This window comes from Ailuropoda melanoleuca, chromosome 8 (genome assembly GCF_002007445.2).
Source record: "Ailuropoda melanoleuca isolate Jingjing chromosome 8, ASM200744v2, whole genome shotgun sequence".
Classification (NCBI taxonomy): Eukaryota; Metazoa; Chordata; class Mammalia; order Carnivora; family Ursidae; genus Ailuropoda; species Ailuropoda melanoleuca.
This window is the reverse complement of record NC_048225.1, coordinates 125,784,388-125,808,175: the sequence shown is the minus strand read 5'-3', so window position 1 is coordinate 125,808,175 and position 23,788 is coordinate 125,784,388. Positions and strand designations below refer to the sequence as shown.

The 23,788-nt window shown below is 46.9% G+C and overlaps 2 protein-coding genes across 2 annotated transcripts; both read right to left on the bottom strand.

Moving 5' to 3' along the window:
• Positions 1-12,330: 12,330 nt before the first annotated feature.
• On the bottom strand, positions 12,331-13,275 carry LOC100474837 (olfactory receptor 6N2). Its single transcript, XM_002927269.3, has one exon. It carries the CDS (start codon positions 13,273-13,275, stop codon positions 12,331-12,333), a length of 945 nt encoding a protein of 314 aa, XP_002927315.1.
• A 7,032-nt stretch (positions 13,276-20,307) lies between these two features.
• Positions 20,308-21,252, bottom strand: LOC100475093 (olfactory receptor 6N2). Its single transcript, XM_002927270.3, has one exon. The coding sequence runs from the start codon at positions 21,250-21,252 to the stop codon at positions 20,308-20,310; it is 945 nt and encodes a 314-aa protein (XP_002927316.1).
• Positions 21,253-23,788: the final 2,536 nt, after the last annotated feature.

Below are 23,788 nucleotides of genomic sequence, written 5' to 3'. Positions count from 1 at the left end.
GGGGGGCCGAGGTGGGGGAGGAAGGGAGACAAAACTGGATGGAGGCACTGCCAAACCCAGCTCAAAACTTCATTTCTCTTTATTGTTTTTTTTTTTTTTAATTTCAAGACAGCGTTTTATTACTATTACTGCTGTTACTGGGGATGTTGCTCTAAAGATAACAGCCAACGCTCACGACACATCGAGCATTTTTACAAGTGTTTGGTATTTTACTTAATTTTCATGCAAGTGCTGAGCACCATTGTTATACCCATTTTACAGATGAGAAATTTCAAGAACAGAGAGAAGGGTGAGATTATGGAACTCTTCTATTTCTTATAGACACCATGTCACAGAAACAGGATTTGAACCCCTCCCTCTATGTTGTCTACACTATGTCCCCTTCCCCAAACATTCTACCTCCTTCCCAAGGTCATAGTGTTTCCTTCAGTCAAATTCAAAAGGTCAGTTTTGTATATCAGATGAATGCAGTGGCCAGTCTAATCATTCCATTCACCAACACAAATACTTTGGGAATACCCATGGGTCAGGCAAAAGGAATCCGACTTCAGCAAGGCACAGTCCCTGCCCCAGGGGGATGACAGCCTCGAAGGGAACACGGCACACCAGTCAGTCATCCTGGTTTCGCCTGAGAAGTGCGACGGGGTGCTGAGGGAGGGGCTCGTGCCTCAGACCAGGGTGACTGAGAGGCTTCTCAGAGGAAGAAGCTCCTGAACTGAGTTTTCCAGGAACAGTAGCAGTTAATTAGCTAAAAGAAGAAAATAAACATTTCAGACCAAAAGCACATGTGTGGGCGCACAGCAGGAAGCAGCTGGATCTAAGAAAATGCATGTTCTCCTCTGTCGTGACGCAACTGAAAGGTTGGCCCAGGGATGTGGGACTGCAGATTTTTTAAAACATCACTGATATTTAACTACGCTGACCTGCAGCTCAGAGACAAAGGTGTGAATTTGCCTTGTGGGTGTGGCTGCTGGAAAGACAAGCGGGGGGTTCACGACTCAGAAAGAACCGATCAACTGGCAAGAAACACACGTCCTGTGTGTTCAGAAAATCGATTGGTACAGCCACTCTGGAAAATAGTGTGGAGGTCCCTTAAAAACTTAAAATTTGAGCTACCCTGTGACCCTGCCATTGCACTACTGAGTATTTACCCCAAAGATACAGACGTAGTGAAGAGAAGGGCCATATGCACTCCAATGTTAATAGCAGCTCTGTCCACAATAGCTAAATCATGGAAGGAGCCGAGATGCCCTTCAACAGATGACTAGATTAAGAAGATGTGGTCCATATAATACAATGGAATATTACTCAGCTATCAGAAAGAACGAGTTCTCAAAATTTGCTGCAACATGGACGGCACTGGAGGAGATAATGCTAAGTGAAATAAGTCAAGCAGAGAAAGACAATTATCATATGATTTCTCTCATCTATGAGAACTAGGATGATCCGTAGGAGAAGAAAGGGATAAAGAAAGGGGGGGTAATCAGAAGGGGGAATGAACCATGAGAGACTATGGACTATGAGAAACAAACTGAAGACTTCAGAGGGGAGGGGGTGGGGGAATGGGATAGACTGGTGATGGGTAGTAAGGAGGGCACGTATTGCATGGTGCACTGGGTGTTATACGCAACTAATGAATCATGGAACTTTACATCAGAAACCAGGGATGTACTGTATGGTGACTAACATAATATAATAAAAAAATATTATTATAAAAAAAAGAAAAAGAAAATCGATTGTTGTCGATAGAGGTGGGGAATGTCTAGCCGGTTGGTGAAATTTCATACCAAAAAAAGTGTTGCACCTTCTAATTGTTTTCAAGCAGGGTATGGAGCAGAAGCAGAGAGAGAGAGAGGGAGAGAGAAACCACCAACACAAAACATGGAAGTGTGACTCTAAATGCATAACAATGGGAGCCAGGGACAGCTGCACCACACCCTGTTTATGTCTCCGTGCATCTGGGGAGGGCTGTCCAAATTCTAGTTTCCAGGCTGACCATCTGCTGTGTCCTGTTTATTTCGTAATCCTAACACTTGGTACAATGGCTTTCACACTCAAAGTATTCAATGAAGCCAATTTTTAAATCAAACTAGTTAATTAAATAACTAATACAGCCCCCACACTTTCCCCGCAGCTCATACCACTCACCCAAACCCCAACATTGGCCCCAAACCCAAGTGCCCTGCTGTGCAAATAAGCTTCTGAGTTTGGTATTTTAAAATGCTCGATTGATTCAAAGCAGTTAGCGTGTAAGGCACTCTTCCGGAACCTCTTGTATGTACAGGGACTGTGCATCCGCCTCTCTAATTATAGGAGACAAATGCCCTTAAAACAGAAATCTTTGCTTCATTGCAATCGGGCATCTGTGCCCCTCTTAACCCTTTGCTTCCGGTTTGCCCCTCTTTCTTTTTTCCCCTTCTGGCAACTGCTTCTCATTCTTCAAAATTAGGTCAAATATCATTTTTTCAGTGACGCTTGTCCTGACTCCCTTGGAAAAAGTGACCGACCCCTTCTTCCAGGTTTACAGTGCCCACTCAGCACACTGTACTATCTTTGTCACAAGTCTGTCTTCCCGGAAACTGGCAAGATCCTTGAGAGTAAATGGAGTACTTGGTTACCTATCGCACATGCCCACCAACGCCCAGAACAGCCACAGACCTGCGAGCTCAATGCATGCTTTGTGAATGTCCTCGAGCTTTTCTGTAGCCTGAATTTAAGTTCTGTTTTTCAGTTGCACCTGAACACATCCTTCTTGTCGTCCCCTTGGCATCTCAAGCTCACTACCTCTAAAGGAACTTAGCATGGTAAATTTTGTCTTGCCTCCCTTCTCCTAATCCTGTTGAAGAACCCATGATTCTTGCCCACCCAGAAAAATCAAATTCAACAGTATTTTTTATCATCTTTGGTGTGTAGGAACTGCTACGATCACGTTTTATCTTTCTACCGGTTAGCTTTTCCGAAGCCAACTGCAGGTGTAGGTCAAGGCAAACATGGAATGATTCCAAAAGCACCCACCCTCTGGATCTAAAATGCTAATGTCAGCAAGCGTCTTTATTTTTTTTTTTAAGATTTTATTTATTTATTCTACAGAGATAGAGACAGCCAGCGAGAGAGGGAACACAAGCAGGGGGAGTGGGAGAGGAAGAAGCAGGCTCACAGCAGAAGAGCCTGATGTGGGGCTCGATCCCAGAACGCCGGGATCACGCCCTGAGCCAAAGACAGACGCTTAACTGCTCTGTCACCCAGGTGCCCCAGCAAGCGTCTTTAACCCCCAGTTGGAGAGCCTGCGTATGGCCTTCTCTAGGTAAAGGCTTTTCTTTTTTTTTTTTTTATTCATTTATTTTTATTTTATTTATTATAAAGATCCATTTATTTTAGAGAGAGAGAGTACATGCACATGAGTGGGGGGAGGGACAGAGGACAGAGAGTCTTTACGCGGACTTCTGGCTGAGCTAACGCAGTCTCAATCCCAGGACACTGAGAACTTGACCTGAGCCGAAATCAAGAGCCAGCTGCTTATCTGACTGAGCCACCCAGGTGCCCCCATTTGTTTCTAGACACACGATGTATAAAGATGTAATTTTATGACATCAGCAATTGAAAGGTGTGGGCAATAAAGCTGTAAAAAAGCAGTTTTTGTGTTTTCAAAGTTAAGATTATATAAATTCAAACAAGTGTTACAACTTTAGGATGTTAAATGTAATCTCCACGGTAACTATAAGGAAAATAGTATAGAATATATCCAAAAGGAAATGAGAAGGGAATTGAAATGTTTCACTACTAAAAAAAAAAAAAATCGTCTACACACAAATGAAGATAGTAATGCAGGAAAAAAGGAATAAAAAAGCTATAAGGCATATAGAAAACAATATGATGACAGAAGTAAGTCCCTCCTTCTCACAGTAATTACTTTAAATACAAATGAATTAAACTCTCCAGTCAAAAAACAGAACTTAGCAGAATGGTAAAAACACACTAACCAACTACACACTGGACAAGAGACTTACTTTGATCCAAAGACACAAACAGACTGAAAATTAAAGGATGGAAAAGATATTTCAAAAGAGAGCAGCATTGATTATAACATCAGGTAAAATAGATTTTAAATCAAAAACGTTTACAAGAAGCAAAGGAGGATATTATATATTAATAAAAAGTTCAATACTGCAAGAATATATAACAATTATAAACATTTATATACCTAATAACAGACCATCAAAATATATGAAGTAAAAATTAAAGGGATTAGGTAAAGGCTTTTCAGACAGCTGCCCCCGAGTCCATACACCTCATTAGATATTTGTATTCACAGTTCCCATGTTAAGAGGGATTTTCTCAGAAGACCCCGCTTTCTGCCCTCGTGCCAGCACATAGCCAGTCCGCGGCGGCACACGGCAGCTTCCTGCCTCTCAACATCGTCAAAGCAGGTGTTAGCCGCGCTCTCGGCTGTAGAGTGAATTTAAATGTCAAACCAGGGGATCGGGATCACGGAGAGGATTTTCCAGTCTGGTCGTCTGTGATTCTCAAAACCAGACATTGGAAGTCCTTATTTAAGTCATCTTCCCACGAAGCCAACTCTCCAATTTCAAAATATTAGCTGTTTTCAAATCCCTTATTACAGGTCCTACCTTTCAGCCTCCAGTCGGCATCGCCAGCATGGCCCTCAGCTCACCCACGAGCAGGTGCATGTCGCCTGCATCTGTTTCTGGCTTGCTGGGCTCAGACATACTTGGGAGACCAAGACTGGATTTAGGAGCCTTTTCTCCTCTTCAGAGAGTCCACCCCATGGGGCAGGGTCCCCCGAGCCAACCCTGACTGTTTCAGGCCACGAGGGGCACGAGCAAGGGAGAGACCTCCGCCCCAGAGGCAGGTGAGAATCAGGGCCAGCCTCCTGGGAGGGCACCTGGATGGATGCCATGTCACCTTCCACCACCTGGGCTCCAAGAAGCTCTCCCAAACACTCCCTGTCTCATCACCCCTTCCCCGACACCTACCCCCTCCCTACTGCCACAGACTTTTTAACACAGACTCTTGGACTCTGGCTCTGAAAACACACCCCACCCTCCCACCCCTCTTCCCGTAACCATGCGCACCCCTGCATTTCCTGCCTGGCCTCACGAGTTCAAAAAGTCTTTGTCTTTCCCCACATCTTTCCAACCAATTACTTCCCCCGATCATGCGCCTGATCCAGCCCTACCTCGTTCTTCCTCCAGGAAGCCTCTCTGATGGGAGCTGCCTGTTCTGGGGGTGGAGGGAAAGCAGAGGTCTTGGAGCCTCAGCAACCTTCATTTCAACCCCGTGTCTACTAAAATACCCATTTACGGAGCGCCTACAAGGTCACGCATATCTTTCCAGGCACAGTGCCTGCACGAATGAGACCCTCGCACTTACTCCTGAGGTGGCTGCAATGCTTAGCCCCATTTCCCATGTGGGGAAACCAAGGCACAGAGAGGGTAATGATGCGTCCCAGGTCACACAGCTAGAAGCGCCCATGCTTTGACCCCAGAACCGTGTTCATCACGTTGGTAGCAGTCGAAGAAACGTAAGGAAGGTCTTAGGTGCTGCCGGTTTCGGGGCCTGTACCCCCGAGCCCCGCTCGTTGCCACATGCCCTCAGGCAGTCCTGTGTGTCTTTGAGTCTATGTCATCCCTGCGTTAGTGTGTGTGCAGTGAGGGTAAAGTGAGATGAACACAAAAAGTAACCGCATTTGTTCTAGAATGTGTCTATATACCGTCCTGCTTCCTGCCCTAGATGTAAATGTTTGTTAAACTCTTCAAAATAACTCTGTAACCACAGAAAAGTTACTTCTCTTCCAGCCTTATTTTCTTCACCCTTAGAGCGCGTTGAGGGCATGGCAGTGCCTTCCAGCCGAAGGACGGGAATGCAACTGCAGGCTCACTAGATCAGCTCAACGGACTCCCCGCCATGAGGGGCTCACACATTGTGTGCACCGTGCAGGGTTTCAGTAAGGGGGCGTTGGAGCAGAGTTCTAAAAGATTCCTGTTAGGCAGTCTGGGGGCGGGCTCAAGAGAGCAGGACTTGGGCTGAATTGGATTCTATGATCGGGCATCTTAATGAATCTTACCCAGAAGGTAGGTGAAAGCTGTAATTGATAAAGAAGTAATCACTCACATTCGCTAGGAGAGGGAGATTCTTTTCTTAAGGTTTGTATGGTGATGTCATTTTTGTATATGCATGTACACGATTATTAAGTGGTCTTTTTCTTTCTCACATTATCACAATGTTATCACAGTCACACAGGGACCTAGTCTGATGTTGCTATTTGGTGATAACACCATAGCTGGCTTTGAATGTCTCTCTCCTTCTCAGATAAAATACATAAAAGGGGGCGCCTGGGTGGCTCAGTCTTTAAGTGTCTGCCTTAGGCTCGGGTCATGATCCCAGGGTCTTGGGATGGATCCCTGCCTCGGGCTCCCTGCTTAGTGGGAAGCCTGCTTCTCCCGCTCCCTCTGCAGCTCCCCCTGATTGTACTCTCTCTCTGTCTGACAAATAAATAAATAAAATCTTTTTTTTTTTTTAAATGCATCATTGAGTGGTATTTCCAGGAATTCTATGCTCTGGAGGGGCTAAACACAGGAGTTACCTTTTTCTTTAATACTTGGTGGGTCCCAAGAACGCTCACTTGCTAAGCTATCTGGGCTTGGTGTTTTCTTTATAGGAAAACTTTCAACTAATCTGCTGTTAAGATTTTCCACTGCTTCTGAACTTGACACTGAGAATTTTAAATTTCCTGAGAATGAATCTAACTAAATTTTAATTAATCGGACTATGCTATTTATAGTTCTCATTTTATCATTTTAAACTTTGCAGCTTAAACCAATAGCGTATTTTTCATTCTTCGTATTTCTTACCCCTCTCTTCCTCTTGTTGGTTAGTCTTGTCAGGAATTTTTTTTTTTTTTAATAGAATGACCTCTTTAATTTATATATCCTCTTTGTTGTATTTTTTATTATATTAATTTCTGCTCCCCTAGGGATCTTTTTCTTCCTTCAACTTCCTTCGTTTTTTCTTTGATGTTATTTTTCTAGGTTCTTACTTTGGACTAATTTTGCACATTCCTTCTCTTACAATGTAAGCATTTAAGGTTATGAGTTTCTCTCTAAGAGGTATTTTCGCTTTACCCAGAAGTTTTGAAATTATGATATTTTTATTATTGTTCAGGTCTGACTGTTTTCTTCTTTTCTTTATAATTTATTCTTAGATTCATAAGTTGTTTAGAAGCGCTCTTTAATTTTTTTTTTAAAGATTTTATTTATTTATTCGACAGAGATAGAGACAGCCAGCGAGAGAGGGAACACAAGCANGCTCTTTAATTTTTTTTTTAAAGATTTTATTTATTTATTCGACAGAGATAGAGACAGCCAGCGAGAGAGGGAACACAAGCAGGGGGAGTGGGAGAGGAAGAAGCAGGCTTATAGCGGAGGAGCCTGATGCAGGGCTCGATCCCATAACGCCGGGATCACGCCCTGAGCCGAAGGCAGACGCTTAACCGCTGTGCCACCCAGGCAGCCCTAGAAGTGCTCTTGTAAATATCAAAATATGGACACTTTAAATCTATCATTTACTTATTTATTATAAATTTAATTATGCCATGAGCTAAAAGCCGGTCTATATAATATTCTCTTAACTGTTTGGAGACTTATTTTATTTTGACTTATTTTAGGCTTTATTGACATATGATTGACAAATAGAAATTGTAATGTATTTAAGGTGTATAATATGATGTTTTGATTTACATATGTAATAGTTCCTTCTTATCTGTGGACAATGTGTTCCAAGACCCCCCTGGATGCCCGAAACTGTGGATATACATATATATTATGTCTTTTCCTGTACATACATACCTGTGAACAAGCTTGATTTATAAATTACAGTCAGAGACTCTTAACTATGGGAAACAAACTGAGGGTTGGGGAGGGGAGGTGGGTGGGGGATGGGCTAGATGGGGGATGGGCATTGAAGAGGGCACTTGCTATGATGAGCATTGGGTGTTATATGCAATGACGAATCATTAAATCCTACCCCTAGAACTAATAACACATTGTATGTTAACTAACTTGAATTTAAATAAAATCTTAAAAAAATAAATTACAGTTTGAGATTAACAAGAATAACTAACCATAAAATAGAACAATTACGAGACGATACTGTGCTAAAGTTACATGAGTGTGGTCTCCCTCCCTCTCTCAAAATACCTGGTTGTACTGCACTCACCATCCTTCTTGTGATGATGTGAGATGATACAACACCGTGTGGTGGGGTGAAGGAGGTGAGTGACAGAGCAGGAGGCTACCACTGACCTTATGAAGATCCTTCGGAAGGAGGACCCTCTGATTCCAGACCGTGGTGGACAGCGTGCAGGTAACAAACTGTGGATAAGGGGGAGTACTGTTCACTGTGAACTGATGGTCATGATCAAGCTAATAAAATACCCACCACCTCACATACTACATTTTCTTTTTTTTTATTTTTTAAGATTTTATTTATTTATTCGACAGAGATAGAGGCAGCCAGCGAGAGAGGGAACACAAGAAGGGGGAGTGGGAGAGGAAGAAGCAGGCTCATAGCAGAGGAGCCTGATGTGGGGCTCGATACCATAATGCTGGGATCACACCCTGAGCCGAAGGCAGACGCTTAACCGCTGTGCCACCCAGGTGCCCCAACATTTTCTTTTCCTCTGGAGATGTATTCTCTTAGCAAGTGTCAAATATACAATATCCTGTTGTTGACTGTGGCCACTAAGCTCTACATGGGATCTTCAGGACAGGGGGCACACATCTTTAGCGTACCCTATTTTATAGCCTAGCATGTGTTTAATTCCATGCACACTTCAAGTCGATCTGTATTTTATGTGCCTTCAGTGGGTGGGTCATGTCAATTAGTATCTTTAAATGTTTTATATCCTTACTTATGATTTATCTACCTGGTGCATTATTTCCTTGGTGGGGGGAAGGGGTTGGATATCTTACTTTGGCAGTGGGTGTCATCATTTGCTTATGGTTCCCTCACCTGATTATGGGACTTCCTCCATAGGGATAGTCCCCTTCCAGTCCATGGCAGCGAGCAGAACACGCAAATGGGGTGGGCGGCTTGCCAGCAGGGAAGCAGAGCAGAGGACTGGGCCACACGTGTCCCGGTCCTCTTCCAATTTCACCAATCAGATCAAGTCAGTGGTTCTCAGACTTGACCTTGCTCCAGATCATCTGGAAGCTTGTGGAAACACAATTGCCAGGTCCCACCCTCAAGCTTTCTCATTTAGGTAGGTCTTGGGTGCACATTCTCACTAAAAAAAAAAAAAATTGTTATTTATGGTTACAGTTTCCCTGAGAAGATTCCAGGTGACTTGTTGGGCTTCATTTACCCCTCGGTGAATCAATGCTCCCTGTGTTTGGGAAAGCTCAAAAAGGCTGTCACCTGTTTACTAAGTGAGGCAAAGAACTAGAGAAATTACCTATAATATCTTATTTTTAGAACTTTATGACGGTAGAGAACAAAATACCTTTCCAGTAATGACTCTGTAGGCTCATGTAAATACTGTTTTAAAGGATTTTCTGCATCTGGTCTACATTTAAGTGAAAAGTCATGTCTGAGTTCACACAGGCTCTCAAAAGCCAACAGATGGCAGGAATGGCAGAGAAAGCAAAGTCTCGGGGGGGCACAATCAGACTCTGTTTTGTTAAATGCTGTTCTTTCTCTTGCTCGGGACAGTTAATTAACATTTTTGACCTGAGTCCAGACTCTTCACCCACTAACTGATCTTGGAAAGAAATTCATCCACTTTCCTGCTGTGGGAAATGTAATGAGAAAATGGACACAAAATGCTCCAGTATAAATGGCATGTCTGCGTAAGAGATTGTGGGGTTAGACAGGGGCATGATGGTTCCATGGGGGAGGGAACCCACTCCTACCTCTGGAAGACAAAGTAGAAACAGCAGGATGCCCGGGGCCGAAAGCTGGCCAGAGAAAGCTTTGTATGTGCCCCATGGCAGGCCACGTTCTCTGTAAGTGGGACATTTACTCTGTGGGAGAGATGGGCAGGACCCCAGAAGACCGCCATGACCTACCGAATTTGCACACCACAGACCACTTCTCCTGCTGTGTGGCACTCGGTCAAGGCCACAGACCTTCTGTTTCAGGTCAGCATGGCAACTTAGCGGCCATGTGGCCTGGTGATATGGTGGGAAGGGTTAGAAACCCTTAGTACTGTCCATTCCTAGCCTATTTCTAAATTCCCATGTAACTTGGTCAGGTTATTTCCCACCTACTGACTTCAGTTTTTTTTTTTTTAAAGATTTATTTATTTATTAGACAGAGAGAGACAGCCAGCAAGAGAGGGAACACAAGCAGGGGGAGTGGAGAGGAAGAAGCAGGCTCCCAGTGGAGAAGCCTGACATGGGGCTCGATCCCGAAACGCCGGGATCACGCCCTGAGCCGAAGGCAGACGCTCAACGACTGCGCCACCCAGGCGCCCCTACTGACTTCAGTTTTATCTTCTGTAAAAACAGAGGGATTCTGAGCAGATGGCTGCCTAGGCCCTTGCCTAACCCAGAGGTTCACCTACTTCCAGATGGTGTCTGTTCCGAGTCTTCAGATGTTCTATGTTGGCTTAACCTAGCTTGAACCTTGTCCCCTTGTCTCACCGGGGCACTCCCCTCTGGTCCCCCATCCACTCCCGCAAGAAAGCATCAATTGCTTTGACTGGGGACAGGACAGGGTCACAGGTTCGATTTCTGCTGTTGTTGTGACTTTCCATAAGATTAGCTTTCAGGGTTTAATAATATCAAAATGAGTTTCTTCTTACTTAAGACCCCCCCGCAAAGGTCAGAGCAGAGAATATAGTCCAGATCTGGGCTGGACGGTCAGGGAAAATTGACCAGAGACCAAGGCTACATTGTCCTTAGAAAAACCTCAAGTTGGACAGTTCATCTTCATTTAATAAGTGGGAATTCCCAAACATTCTATGTGAGGATTACTGATTGGGGAGGGAGGTCAGTGCTATTGTATGTCACCCTCCATACATTTTCCTTCCAGGAAAACAGGTTAAAATGAACACCAAGTCATCCTTGCATTAGAAATAAAGTATCTCAACATCATTAGGGGAAAACAGGAAACCCAAAACTCATTCACTCTATCATTGTTTAAAATGCTGCCCAGAATTATTTCAAAAATAAGCTTTCTTTTTGTGTTTTCAGTAGAGCTGCTGCCATGTTGTCCTGAGACAAGGCGTCCCCTATGAGGACCCTACACTTCCAAGTCTGGTCTGAAGGGAACTTCCACAGAAGCCCAACTAGGTCCCCATGAGATTAGGATTCCAAGGTCTGAGGCTTGGGGAAGGATCAGAATCAACATCTGTGAAGCTACTTTACTTTCCCTCAGTCCCTTTCTGCCAATCGAGTGCTGCTTCCCTCCCTTTCATGACCTTCCACCACCATCGAGGCACATAGAACAAAAGGGAGATATTTATTTCTTGATATTAGTCAATATATCACTGGTGGTGATAGAGGTGGTGATGGTGGTGGGGGGCGTGGGAAGAAGTGGGAGGGTGGGAGCGAGGGAGAGGGAGGACAGAATCTTCAAAACAAAACTGCAAACTCTCTGAAAACAGAAATCATGCCTTTTTATTATCTCCTCTTGGTTCCCAGAGCCAGCACGGCGCTCACAGGACTCCACCCGTGATGTTGCCCGGATGACCAACGGACGATCTCAAACTCACAGAGCAGGGCATATTTCTGTGACTCACTTCTAACCATCAGCACCCCCGGCACCCTCATCTCTAACCCCCATCTTCCCCTTTAGGGAACAAATTCCCAGCTCCAGCTTCACTTTCCTGTACTGCGGGGTTCCGGGGACATGGAGCCGCGCGCCGCTACGAGCCATCATCCCACGGCTTTCCAATCCACACACATTCACCTGAGAAGTTCGTTCATTTTTCTTTGCTAACCTTGTTTCCCTCCTTTCTCGGAGCTTCTCCAGGAATCCCATCCTGAGCATAATCCCAAGTCAGCGTTTGTTCTCCCAAATTCTTCCAAACGCAGTTCCATCACTCAAAGTTCCAAGTTTGCCTACGTATCTGCACCGACATCCTTATTCTCAGTTATTTTTCCTCAGATGTGTCCTTCCATCCTTACTGGGTAGGTATGTGTTCAGAGGCCACGTCTCTGTGATCTCTACAATGTTCTCAGTTTTCCTCCATCCAAGACTCAGTCCACTTGAATTAGAATACGGAGTGTGTTTGAAAACATTATTTGATTGGTTTTTTGACCGACTAACCAACTAAATCCTACAGTCACCAAATGACTCTAGAGGTCCTCAGGGTCCCTTCCACATAGCCCTAATCCTCTGGGTGACCCTTCGGACAGCCTCCTTCACCTCCTTGTTGCGAAGGGTATAGATGATGGGGTTGAGGCAAGGGGTGAGAAGGGCATACACCAAGGCGATACTCTTATCTGTGCCCTCAGCATGACTCCCAGCTGGCCCCATATAGACAACAAAGGCAGAGCCAAAGAACAGGGCCACCACGGTCATGTGGGAGGAGCAGGTGGAGAAGGCCTTGGCCCGGCTGGCCGCCGACGGCAGCTTCAGCACAGCCCTCAGGATTCCCCCGTAGAGCCCTACAATGAGCACAAAGTTGCCTGTGTTGACCACGCCAATCACTACAGTATATACTCGGGCGTGCCAGCCCGTGTCCACACACGCCAGCCGCATCAGTGGGGCCAGGTCACAGAAGTAGTGGGCCACCTCTCTGAAGCAGAAGGGCAGACGGGCTGTGAGGCTGGCCGGCACCAGGGCCGCCGAGAAGCCGGCCACCCACGTGGCCCCCGCCAGCCACAGCCGCACCTGTCTGCTCATGAGCGCGTGGTAGCGGAGCGGGCGGCAGACGGCCAGGTAGCGGTCCAGCGCCATGACCGCCAGCAGGTGGCACTCGGTCATGCCCAGGGAGTGGAAGACGTACAGCTGGGCGAAGCAGCCAGCCGCCGGCACGGGCGCGCGCCCCCGGAGCCACGTGCGCAGCAGCGCGGGCACCGTGGTGCTGACGTAGCCGAGCTCCAGGAAGGAGAGGACGCTGATGAAGAAGTACATGGGCGTGGACAGCCCCGCGTCCGCCCGCACCAGCACGATGATGAACAGGTTGCCCGCCAGCGTGAGGACATACACGCACAGGGTGCCCAGGAACGCCAGAGGCCGCAGGCTTCCGGGCGCGGCGAAACCCACAAGAACGAAGCTCTGGGTCCACGTGTGGTTCTGCTGACCCATGACTCCTGGGAACAAGGGGCAAAGACAGAAGATTAACTAACTTCGGAATTGTCCTTCCTGAAAACTTTCCCCAGAGCTAAAAGTATGGAATGAATGAACCTGAAAACAACTTAATTGTCATCAAGCACACTTTTCCACCTGTCACTTTCCAAGAGGAACTGAAGGCCAGAGGGCAGGAGATGTGTGCATGTCACGCTCTTGCTGACAGAGTGGAGTTCAGGTTCCTGGTGCAGCCGGTGCTTTTCTGGGGGACAGAACGTACCCCTAGAGTGGGGACCCAGGGTTTCCTCCCACACTCCCCACCGGAACACAGGAGAGACAGGAAATTCTCGCATTCATCCCCTTACGGTCCAAATGAGATGTCCCTCGATCCTCTAAACCACCCACAGCTGGATCCCCTGTACCCAACAGTCAGCTGTGCTAAACCGTGCAAAAGGGGACACACACTTTCTCAAATGTGCCTGCTGGGTCTCCCAGGGGGAGCCCCTCTGGAATTCAGGAATGTTCTCAGTAAAGGCTGGAGGAGGAAGCAGTGGGGAAAGAGAGAAATGTCCTCTGAGAAGTGCCCCCTCAGAGCTCAGAACGGAAAGGGCAGAAGAGGAACCAGTGAGTAGACGGTGCATTCTGAGGAAGGGTTCCCACTAAGAAGGCCCTGAGGCAGGTGCATGTGAATGGATGAAGTCAGGACTCCATGGTATTGGTCTAGAAGGGCGGTAGCATAAGACAAAACACTCTCTCTTGGAATTGGCTTTCTAAACTTGTGTTGCCACTAACTCGAAATGAACATTGACCCTGACCATTTCCTCAACTTCCTCTTCTCTAAAATGAAAAAGTTTAAACAGATGTCTTACAAAGGACTTGCAGCCTGGGTAGTCGGTGGTCCTCTAAAGCTACTGAGAAATGGTTTTGGGGTGAGGGTGGAGATAAGTGATCTACCCTAAGGTCCCAGAGTTCTCCTCCCACACCCCACACCCTAGTGGGGCTCCCCTAGGAAGGATCAATGCCCTCCCCTCGTCCTCGGCTTCCCTGTGCTCTCCTCTGCTGCCCCATCCCTGCCCAGTATCTGACTGTTGGGAGGACATTAACTCTCATAGCATCCTTCTCAGCATCCTTTCCACCCCAGCACTCTCCCCCACTTATAGCTCATGTTCCCGGACACACTGGTCTCCCTGGGCTCCTTGCTGTGTGCTCCCCCAGGGTTTCTGGGTGTAACTAGCTCTCCCCAGGGGTTCCTCAGAGGCAGGAAGTTGGGCACAGGGAAGTGAAGCACATCTTCTCTATTTCTCAAGTGACTTCTCTCAACCCTGCAACCCTGATTGTTGGGCTCAGAATCCAGTCTCAGGGACGCTGTCTCCTGTGGGCCACTGCAAGTTTTTGCAAGTTCCGTATAGCTTTCTCTGAGGAGAGACAGCCCATCTCACATAATCTTGTGCACACATGGACAGTAACACCTTGAGTGCCCCAGAAGTTTTGTCTTTTCAGTCTTTTCACAATTCTCCTTGCGACGAGATTCCTTATCCAGCTTCCCTTGCCAACCACCCCTAATCTCGGCACCAAACGAGCACAGTCCTTACAGACACTATCACTTCTGTGCCCAACATCACCGCCTCCACGTTGTCATGCTTGGTGTGTCCCTCTCATTATTCACTGGGTCAGTCATGGTTTATCGAACACCTACTCCACTTCTCTAAGAGCGTGTTCGAAGTCTCCATCTCCAGTATGGCCGCCATTACTTACACCACCTCTGTTATGATTACCCAGGACTTCCTCGTGAGGCTTATCTACTCTTTCATGATTACTTTTGTAGGTGTTCATATCCTCAATATTTTCATCAAAAGCCTTGAGATTAGCATCTGAGCTCTGACCTCAGCTGAGCACTTCTCTGTGAGTATCTATGGAATGAATGTGGAATTCAGAACAATCAGAGAAGAAAAACATTTCTCTAACGAAAATAATGTATTTGAATCATTCATAGATCCGAATGTCTTTATTTTTTGGAATCAAATGTGGGGAGAAGACAGTTGTTAAGGTGACCAAGTACATCAACATGGAAGTGGACAGAGTCACTAAACCTTCTAGCTTCCTGCTGGGGCTGAGGACTTTTGAGCAAAAGGGAAAGAAGATATTTGCTTTGAGAGTGTTAATGCAATTTCTGGATTGGAAGAGTCTCCGGGGAAAACTTCTCACGTATTCCGACAATCAGCCCGCATGGAGCCTGCGTCCTTCCTCATGTGAAGACCTGACCTCTCACCAGGTGGAGAGTTGCAGCTGACCTTCTACTAAATTACTGCACCCTCCACAGTCCCAAATTCCAAAATACTCTTCACTTTTAGCCCCATTTCATGGGTCCGTATAAGTTAGTCCCCTCTCTAGGCTCTTCAAATGAATCATCATGCTGTACCGAGAGTGGCCACATTAATACTTACTTGTTGTTGTCTCTATATCACATCACATTGTATCCGCATATCCCCATTTAGAAAGCCGGACTCTGAAACTGGCGTGCACGGTCATTTCCACAGCCTCGTTGTACACCTGCATGTCTTGGCATTAACTCAGAGGATTAGAAGGCTGTCAGTGGGTTGTAAAGACCCAAGCATAAGACTTGTAGACATTATCTGGAATCAGCAGTACAGAAATAAAAATATACACGAAAGGGCCAAAGGCTTCCACGTACAGGCTTTGCCAAGCCAAGAAAGCTGTTTCTTCTCCTGTTTGTCACCCCCTTTTAGGAGAGGGTGCCTCCCTGACATCTACCCTGCATCAGGNTATCCCCATTTAGAAAGCCGGACTCTGGCGTGCACGGTCATTTCCACAGCCTCGTTGTACACCTGCATGTCTTGGCATTAACTCAGAGGATTAGAAGGCTGTCAGTGGGTTGTAAAGACCCAAGCATAAGACTTGTAGACATTATCTGGAATCAGCAGTACAGAAATAAAAATATACACGAAAGGGCCAAAGGCTTCCACGTACAGGCTTTGCCAAGCCAAGAAAGCTGTTTCTTCTCCTGTTTGTCACCCCCTTTTAGGAGAGGGTGCCTCCCTGACATCTACCCTGCATCAGGAACGGAACACGAGAAAGACACAGAAATTCATGCTTCCCTCAAGTCATTCATGATTCGGGCAGGAAGATTACATCCCGTTATTTGTGCCTAAAACATAACTGAAAAAAAGGAGTCGTCAATGTGTTCAAAACCTTACAGTATCATTGTTAATATTTAGAAAAAGTGTATGTTTCTTAGAAGTTGAAAGTGAACAGATGAATCATTGTTTTAAGGCAATGGCTTTAAAAGTGATTTTTAAATTTTATTAGTCTAAATATTTTTATGTGCTGTATTTCTGTATAAGGCATTCTTAAAAAGGGTGACTTAAAGGTTAGAAAAATTGTATCAGGTATCACAAAAATAATGGGAGAAATATGGGAAATCATGGTCACTCATTTTATTCCTTTATTTAATACATCTTTCAAACATCTTTAATTCCTAGGCCTTATGTAGGAAGTGGGGAAAATGAGATGCATAAAACACAGTCCTTTCCCTTCTGATGTTTACTGCGGAGTTTGGGAGATAGACCCTCATATCAGCCAGTCATATACAAAAAAATATTAGGTTTTGGGACACCTGGGTGGCTCAGTTGGTTAAGCGTCTGCCTTCAGCTCAGGTCCTGATCTCAGGGTCCTGGGATCGAGACCCGCATTGGGCTCCCTGCTCAGTAAGGGTCTGTTTCTCCCTCTGCCCCTGCTCATACCTCTCTTTCTCTCTCAGATAAATAAATGAATAAAATCTTTAAAAATATATATAAGGTTTTTTAAATGTAAGAAAAAAATTTAACTTCATACACAATGAGATCAATTTGAAAGTTAAAACTACAATGAGACAATATTTCTACAATTTTCATTTTACTGAGGACCGAGGTTTAGAAACACAATTTATAGACGTTGTTGTGGGAAAACAAACTTTGATCCACTGCTGATGGAAGACCTAAATGACATAATCCTGTTCAGGGAAAATTTAGGAATATTTACCCGTATCACATGCATTTGCACTACAGCCCAGGAGCAGCGTCCGGGAATGTGTGTGCACACGTGGGGAGTGAAACTTACACAGGTTTTCCTTGCAGTTCTGTACTTAATAGGCAAAGTCTGGAACAACCCAAGGGTTCTTCAATGGAAGACCAGTGAGATTAAACACAGGATGGAGTACTATGGGGTTAATTTTAAAATGGGATAGCAGTCTCCACAAGGAAATGAAAAGATCTCCACGATTTCTCATTAGGAAAAAGGAAAGCAAAGGAGGAGGGACAGAGCATAGAGTATGGGGCTTTATGCTTAAGTATGGGAGATTATAAAATATTCTCATCTTCTGGGTTTTGCATGTAGAAACACTGTGGTCCTACAGGGAGAAGTGTTACAAGTGGTCTCCTATTGGCATGGAAATGAGGAATAGAAAGGAACAGTTGGGTTGGGAAGGTGGGTTAGCAAGACTGCTTTGACTGTTGAACCCTTCAGGAATATTATTTGTTGAAGCAACGAAATTATACATATATTTTAAAAAACCATGTTGGTTTAGTGATTTGCTATGGTCGTACATCCTTGCTTGCCCCCAGACGACTCCAGTTTATTTTACCTGAATCACAGAGCAGTCATTAATAACACCTTCTGCGCTCCCGGGTGCATTTAGCTGGTACGACAAACCATCTGCTTGATAGAACGTCAGCCCTGATCCCAGTACAGAGCCGATAGCCCCTTATGGTGTTAGTGCTGGCTTGTTCTCACTGTCTTTCCTGCTAGTCTCACCCAGGTGTCACCAGGGGAGAAGTGGAAAAAGCCAGGCCTTGCCTTCAGCACTCACCCCAATAAGGCATCGCTTCTCAACCATTTTTCGCACATCATAGTACACAGAAAAATCGACACCATCTGCGGAAACGCTTGGGTGAACAGAAAGGCTGCTTCTGCCGGAGGAAACCAGACCGGGACTCCAGCTCCCTCAAAGGGCATGTGTTGCGGGAGGGGGCCAGTTACTCAGCACCCCGGTTATTTGTATCAGTTGGGAAACTGCACTACAGAGGACCTAAACTTTCTAGTTTAGAGCGAAGGATCCCAGGAGGTTGCAAGAGGGGAAAGATTGTAAATTGAAGGCGAGGGGAATTTGCAGCACTGAAGAGATCTAAGTAAGAGCCTGTCTCCTGTGGGTTATAAGAGGGGCACTTGATGTCTGACATGCATTTGACTCTCAAGAGTTCACTCATTATTCATTTATTCGTTCATAAATCAGTGAATGCCAAGCGCCGTGCTAGAAACCAACAGTGCTGCCTAGATTGGTCAGTTAACTATTTCTGTCACCATCCTTTCTCTGGGACACCCCTCCCCCCTTAGCTTTAGATTTTCTTCCTACCCCCCAGTGTTGCACAATTCAGCAAAACCATTTGCATTGAGCCTGCTCTCTCCCCAGGTTAGGAATTCAGCAAAACCATTTGCATTGAGCCCATTTTTTTGTTTTGTTTTGTTTCCCTTTCCCCTTCGTGGTGTTTCTCCCCCTGCTAGATTGGAACTGAATCAAAGACACACGTCCCTTCCCTCTACATCTGCCAAGTCTGATGAACCCAGACTATGTCCTCCTGAGTGGGCGTTGGCAGCATGTTTGACAAATAAGCAGATGGCTTCGTTCCCTGGTGGTGACTGTCACTCGGACCAGATGACTGACTGACCGACCAGTTGGCTCCCACTGTGGCCGAGCAGCTGGGCTGTGACAATAGAGATTGTCAGGGTTCCTTCCACANCTCAGGAATATTATTTGTTGAAGCAACGAAATTATACATATATTTTAAAAAACCATGTTGGTTCAGTGATTTGCTATGGTCGTACATCCTTGCTTGCCCCCAGACGACTCCAGTTTATTTTACCTGAATCACAGAGCAGTCATTAATAACACCTTCTGCGCTCCCGGGTGCATTTAGCTGGTACGACAAACCATCTGCTTGATAGAACGTCAGCCCTGATCCCAGTACAGAGCCGATAGCCCCTTATGGTGTTAGTGCTGGCTTGTTCTCACTGTCTTTCCTGCTAGTCTCACCCAGGTGTCACCAGGGGAGAAGTGGAAAAAGCCAGGCCTTGCCTTCAGCACTCACCCCAATAAGGCATCGCTTCTTAACCATTTTTCGCACATCATAGTACACAGAAAAATCGACACCATCTGCGGAAACGCTTGGGTGAACAGAAAGGCTGCTTCTGCCGGAGGAAACCAGACCGGGACTCCAGCTCCCTCAAAGGGCATGTGTTGCGGGAGGGGGCCAGTTACTCAGCACCCCGGTTATTTGTATCAGTTGGGAAACTGCACTACAGAGGACCTAAACTTTCTAGTTTAGAGCGAAGGATCCCAGGAGGTTGCAAGAGGGGAAAGATTGTAAATTGAAGGCGAGGGGAATTTGCAGCACTGAAGAGATCTAAGTAAGAGCCTGTCTCCTGTGGGTTATAAGAGGGGCACTTGATGTCTGACACGCATTTGACTCTCAAGAGTTCACTCATTATTCATTTATTCGTTCATAAATCAGTGAATGCCAAGCGCCGTGCTAGAAACCAACAGTGCTGCCTAGATTGGTCAGTTAACTATTTCTGTCACCATCCTTTCTCTGGGACACCCCTCCCCCCTTAGCTTTAGATTTTCTTCCTACCCCCCAGTGTTGCACAATTCAGCAAAACCATTTGCATTGAGCCTGCTCTCTCCCCAGGTTAGGAATTCAGCAAAACCATTTGCATTGAGCCCATTTTTTTGTTTTGTTTTGTTTCCCTTTCCCCTTCGTGGTGTTTCTCCCCCTGCTAGATTGGAACTGAATCAAAGACACACGTCCCTTCCCTCTACATCTGCCAAGTCTGATGAACCCAGACTATGTCCTCCTGAGTGGGCGTTGGCAGCATGTTTGACAAATAAGCAGATGGCTTCGTTCCCTGGTGGTGACTGTCACTCGGACCAGATGACTGACTGACCGACCAGTTGGCTCCCACTGTGGCCGAGCAGCTGGGCTGTGACAATAGAGATTGTCAGGGTTCCTTCCACATAGTCCTGATCCTGACGGTGACCCTCTTCACCGCCTCCTTCACCTCCTTGTTGCGAAGGGTGTAGATGATGGGGTTGAGGAAAGGGGTGAGAAGGGCATACACCAGGGCCATGTGCATGTCAGTGCCCTTGGAGCGGCTCTCAGGGGGCCCCACATACACCGTGAAGGCGGAGGCATAAAAGAGGGCCACCACGGTCACGTGGGAGGAGCAGGTGGAGAAGGCCTTGGCCCGGCTGGCCGCCGACGGCAGCTTCAGCACAGCCCTCAGGATTCCCCCGTAGAGCCCTACAATGAGCACGAAGTTGCAGCCAGTGGCCACACCGATCACTGCCCCATGGACTCGGGCGTGCCAGCCCGTGTCCGCACACGCCAACCGCATCAGTGGGGCCAGGTCACAGAAGTAGTGGGCCACCTCTCTGAAGCAGAAGGGCAGACGGGCTGTGAGGCTGGCCGGCACCAGGGCCGCCGAGAAGCCGGCCACCCACGTGGCCCCCGCCAGCCACAGCCGCACCTGTCTGCTCATGAGCGCGTGGTAGCGGAGCGGGCGGCAGACGGCCAGGTAGCGGTCCAGCGCCATGACCGCCAGCAGGTGGCACTCGGTCATGCCCAGGGAGTGGAAGACGTACAGCTGGGCGAAGCAGCCAGCCGCCGGCACGGGCGCGCGCCCCCGGAGCCACGTGCGCAGCAGCGCGGGCACCGTGGTGCTGACGTAGCCGAGCTCCAGGAAGGAGAGGACGCTGATGAAGAAGTACATGGGCGTGGACAGCCCCGCGTCCGCCCGCACCAGCACGATGATGAACAGGTTGCCCGCCAGCGTGAGGACATACACGCACAGGGTGCCCAGGAACGCCAGAGGCCGCAGGCTTCCGGGCGCGGCGAAACCCACAAGAACGAAGCTCTGGGTCCACGTGTGGTTCTGCTGACCCATGACTCCTGGGAACAAGGGGCAAAGACAGAAGATTAACTAACTTCGGAATTGTCCTTCCTGAAAACTTTCCCCAGAGCTAAAAGTATGGAATGAATGAACCTGAAAACAACTTAATTGTCATCAAGCACACTTTTCCACCTGTCACTTTCCAAGAGGAACTGAAGGCCAGAGGGCAGGAGATGTGTGCATGTCACGCTCTTGCTGACAGAGTGGAGTTCAGGTTCCTGGTGCAGCCGGTGCTTTTCTGGGGGACAGAACGTACCCCTAGAGTGGGGACCCAGGGTTTCCTCCCACACTCCCCACCGGAACACAGGAGAGACAGGAAATTCTCGCACTCATCCCCTTACGGTCCAAATGAGATGTCCCTCGATCCTCTAAACCACCCACAGCTGGATCCCCTGTACCCAACAGTCAGCTGTGCTAAACCGTGCAAAAGGGGACACACACTTTCTCAAATGTGCCTGCTGGGTCTCCCAGGGGGAGCCCCTCTGGAATTCAGGAATGTTCTCAGTAAAGGCTGGAGGAGGAAGCAGTGGGGAAAGAGAGAAATGTCCTCTGAGAAGTGCCCCCTCAGAGCTCAGAACGGAAAGGGCAGAAGAGGAACCAGTGAGTAGACGGTGCATTCTGAGGAAGGGTTCCCACTAAGAAGGCCCTGAGGCAGGTGCATGTGAATGGATGAAGTCAGGACTCCATGGTATTGGTCTAGAAGGGCGGTAGCATAAGACAAAACACTCTCTCTTGGAATTGGCTTTCTAAACTTGCGTTGCCACTAACTCGAAATGAACATTGACCCTGACCATTTCCTCAACTTCCTCTTCTCTAAAATGAAAAAGTTTAAACAGATGTCTTACAAAGGACTTGCAGCCTGGGTAGTCGGTGGTCCTCTAAAGCTACTGAGAAATGGTTTTGGGGTGAGGGTGGAGATAAGTGATCTACCCTGAGGTCCCAGAGTTCTCCTCCCACACCCCACACCCTAGTGGGGCTCCCCTAGGAAGGATCAACACCCTCCCCTCGTCCTCGGCTTCCCTGTGCTCTCCTCTGCTGCCCCATCCCTGCCCAGTATCTGACTGTTGGGAGGACATTAACTCTCATAGCATTTCTCAGCATCCTTTCCACCCCAGCACTCTCCCCCACTTATAGCTCATGTTCCCGGACACACTGGTCTCCCTGGGCTCCTTGCTGTGTGCTCCCCCAGGGTTTCTGGGTGTAACTAGCTCTCCCCAGGGGTTCATCAGAGGCAGGAAGTTGGGCACAGGGAAGTGAAGCACATCTTCTCTATTTCTCAAGTGACTTCTCTCAACCCTGCAACCCTGATTGTTGGGCTCAGAATCCAGTCTCAGGGACGCTGTCTCCTGTGGGCCACTGCAAGTTTTTGCAAGTTCCGTATAGCTTTCTCTGAGGAGAGACAGCCCATCTCACATAATCTCGTGCACACATGGACAGTAACACCTTGAGTGCCCCAGAAGTTTTGTCTTTTCAGTCTTTTCACAATTCTCCTTGCGACGAGATTCCTTATCCAGCTTCCCTTGCCAACCACCCCTAATCTCGGCACCAAACGAGCACAGTCCTTACAGGCACTATCACTTCTGTGCCCAACATCACCGCCTCCACGTTGTCATGCTTGGTGTGTCCCTCTCATTATTCACTGGGTCAGTCATGGTTTATCGAACACCTACTCCACTTCTCTAAGAGCGTGTTCGAAGTCTCCATCTCCAGTATGGCCGCCATTACTTACACCACCTCTGTTATGATTACCCAGGACTTCCTCGTGAGGCTTATCTACTCTTTCATGATTACTTTTGTAGGTGTTCATATCCTCAATATTTTCATCAAAAGCCTTGAGATTAGCATCTGAGCTCTGACCTCAGCTGAGCACTTCTCTGTGAGTATCTATGGAATGAATGTGGAATTCAGAACAATCAGAGAAGAAAAACATTTCTCTAATGAAAATAATGTATTTGAATCATTCATAGATCCGAATGTCTTTATTTTTTGGAATCAAATGTGGGGAGAAGACAGTTGTTAAGGTGACCAAGTACATCAACATGGAAGTGGACAGAGTCACTAAACCTTCTAGCTTCCTGCTGGGGCTGAGGACTTTTGAGCAAAAGGGAAAGAAGATATTTGCTTTGAGAGTGTTAATGCAATTTCTGGATTGGAAGAGTCTCCGGGGAAAACTTCTCACGTATTCCGACAATCAGCCCGCATGGAGCCTGCGTCCTTCCTCATGTGAAGACCTGACCTCTCACCAGGTGGAGAGTTGCAGCTGACCTTCTACTAAATTACTGCACCCTCCACAGTCCCAAATTCCAAAATACTCTTCACTTTTAGCCCCATTTCATGGGTCCGTATAAGTTAGTCCCCTCTCTAGGCTCTTCAAATGAATCATCATGCTGTACCGAGAGTGGCCACATTAATACTTACTTGTTGTTGTCTCTATATCACATCACATTGTATCCGCACATCCCCATTTAGAAAGCCGGACTCTGAAACTGGCGTGCACGGTCATTTCCACAGCCTCGTTGTACACCTGCAT

Coding starts and splice junctions, on each gene's coding strand:
- LOC100475093 (XM_002927270.3), bottom strand. CDS start 21,252: ATGGGTCAGCAGAACCACACGTGGACCCAGAGCTTCGTTCTTGTGGGT.
- LOC100474837 (XM_002927269.3), bottom strand. CDS start 13,275: ATGGGTCAGCAGAACCACACGTGGACCCAGAGCTTCGTTCTTGTGGGT.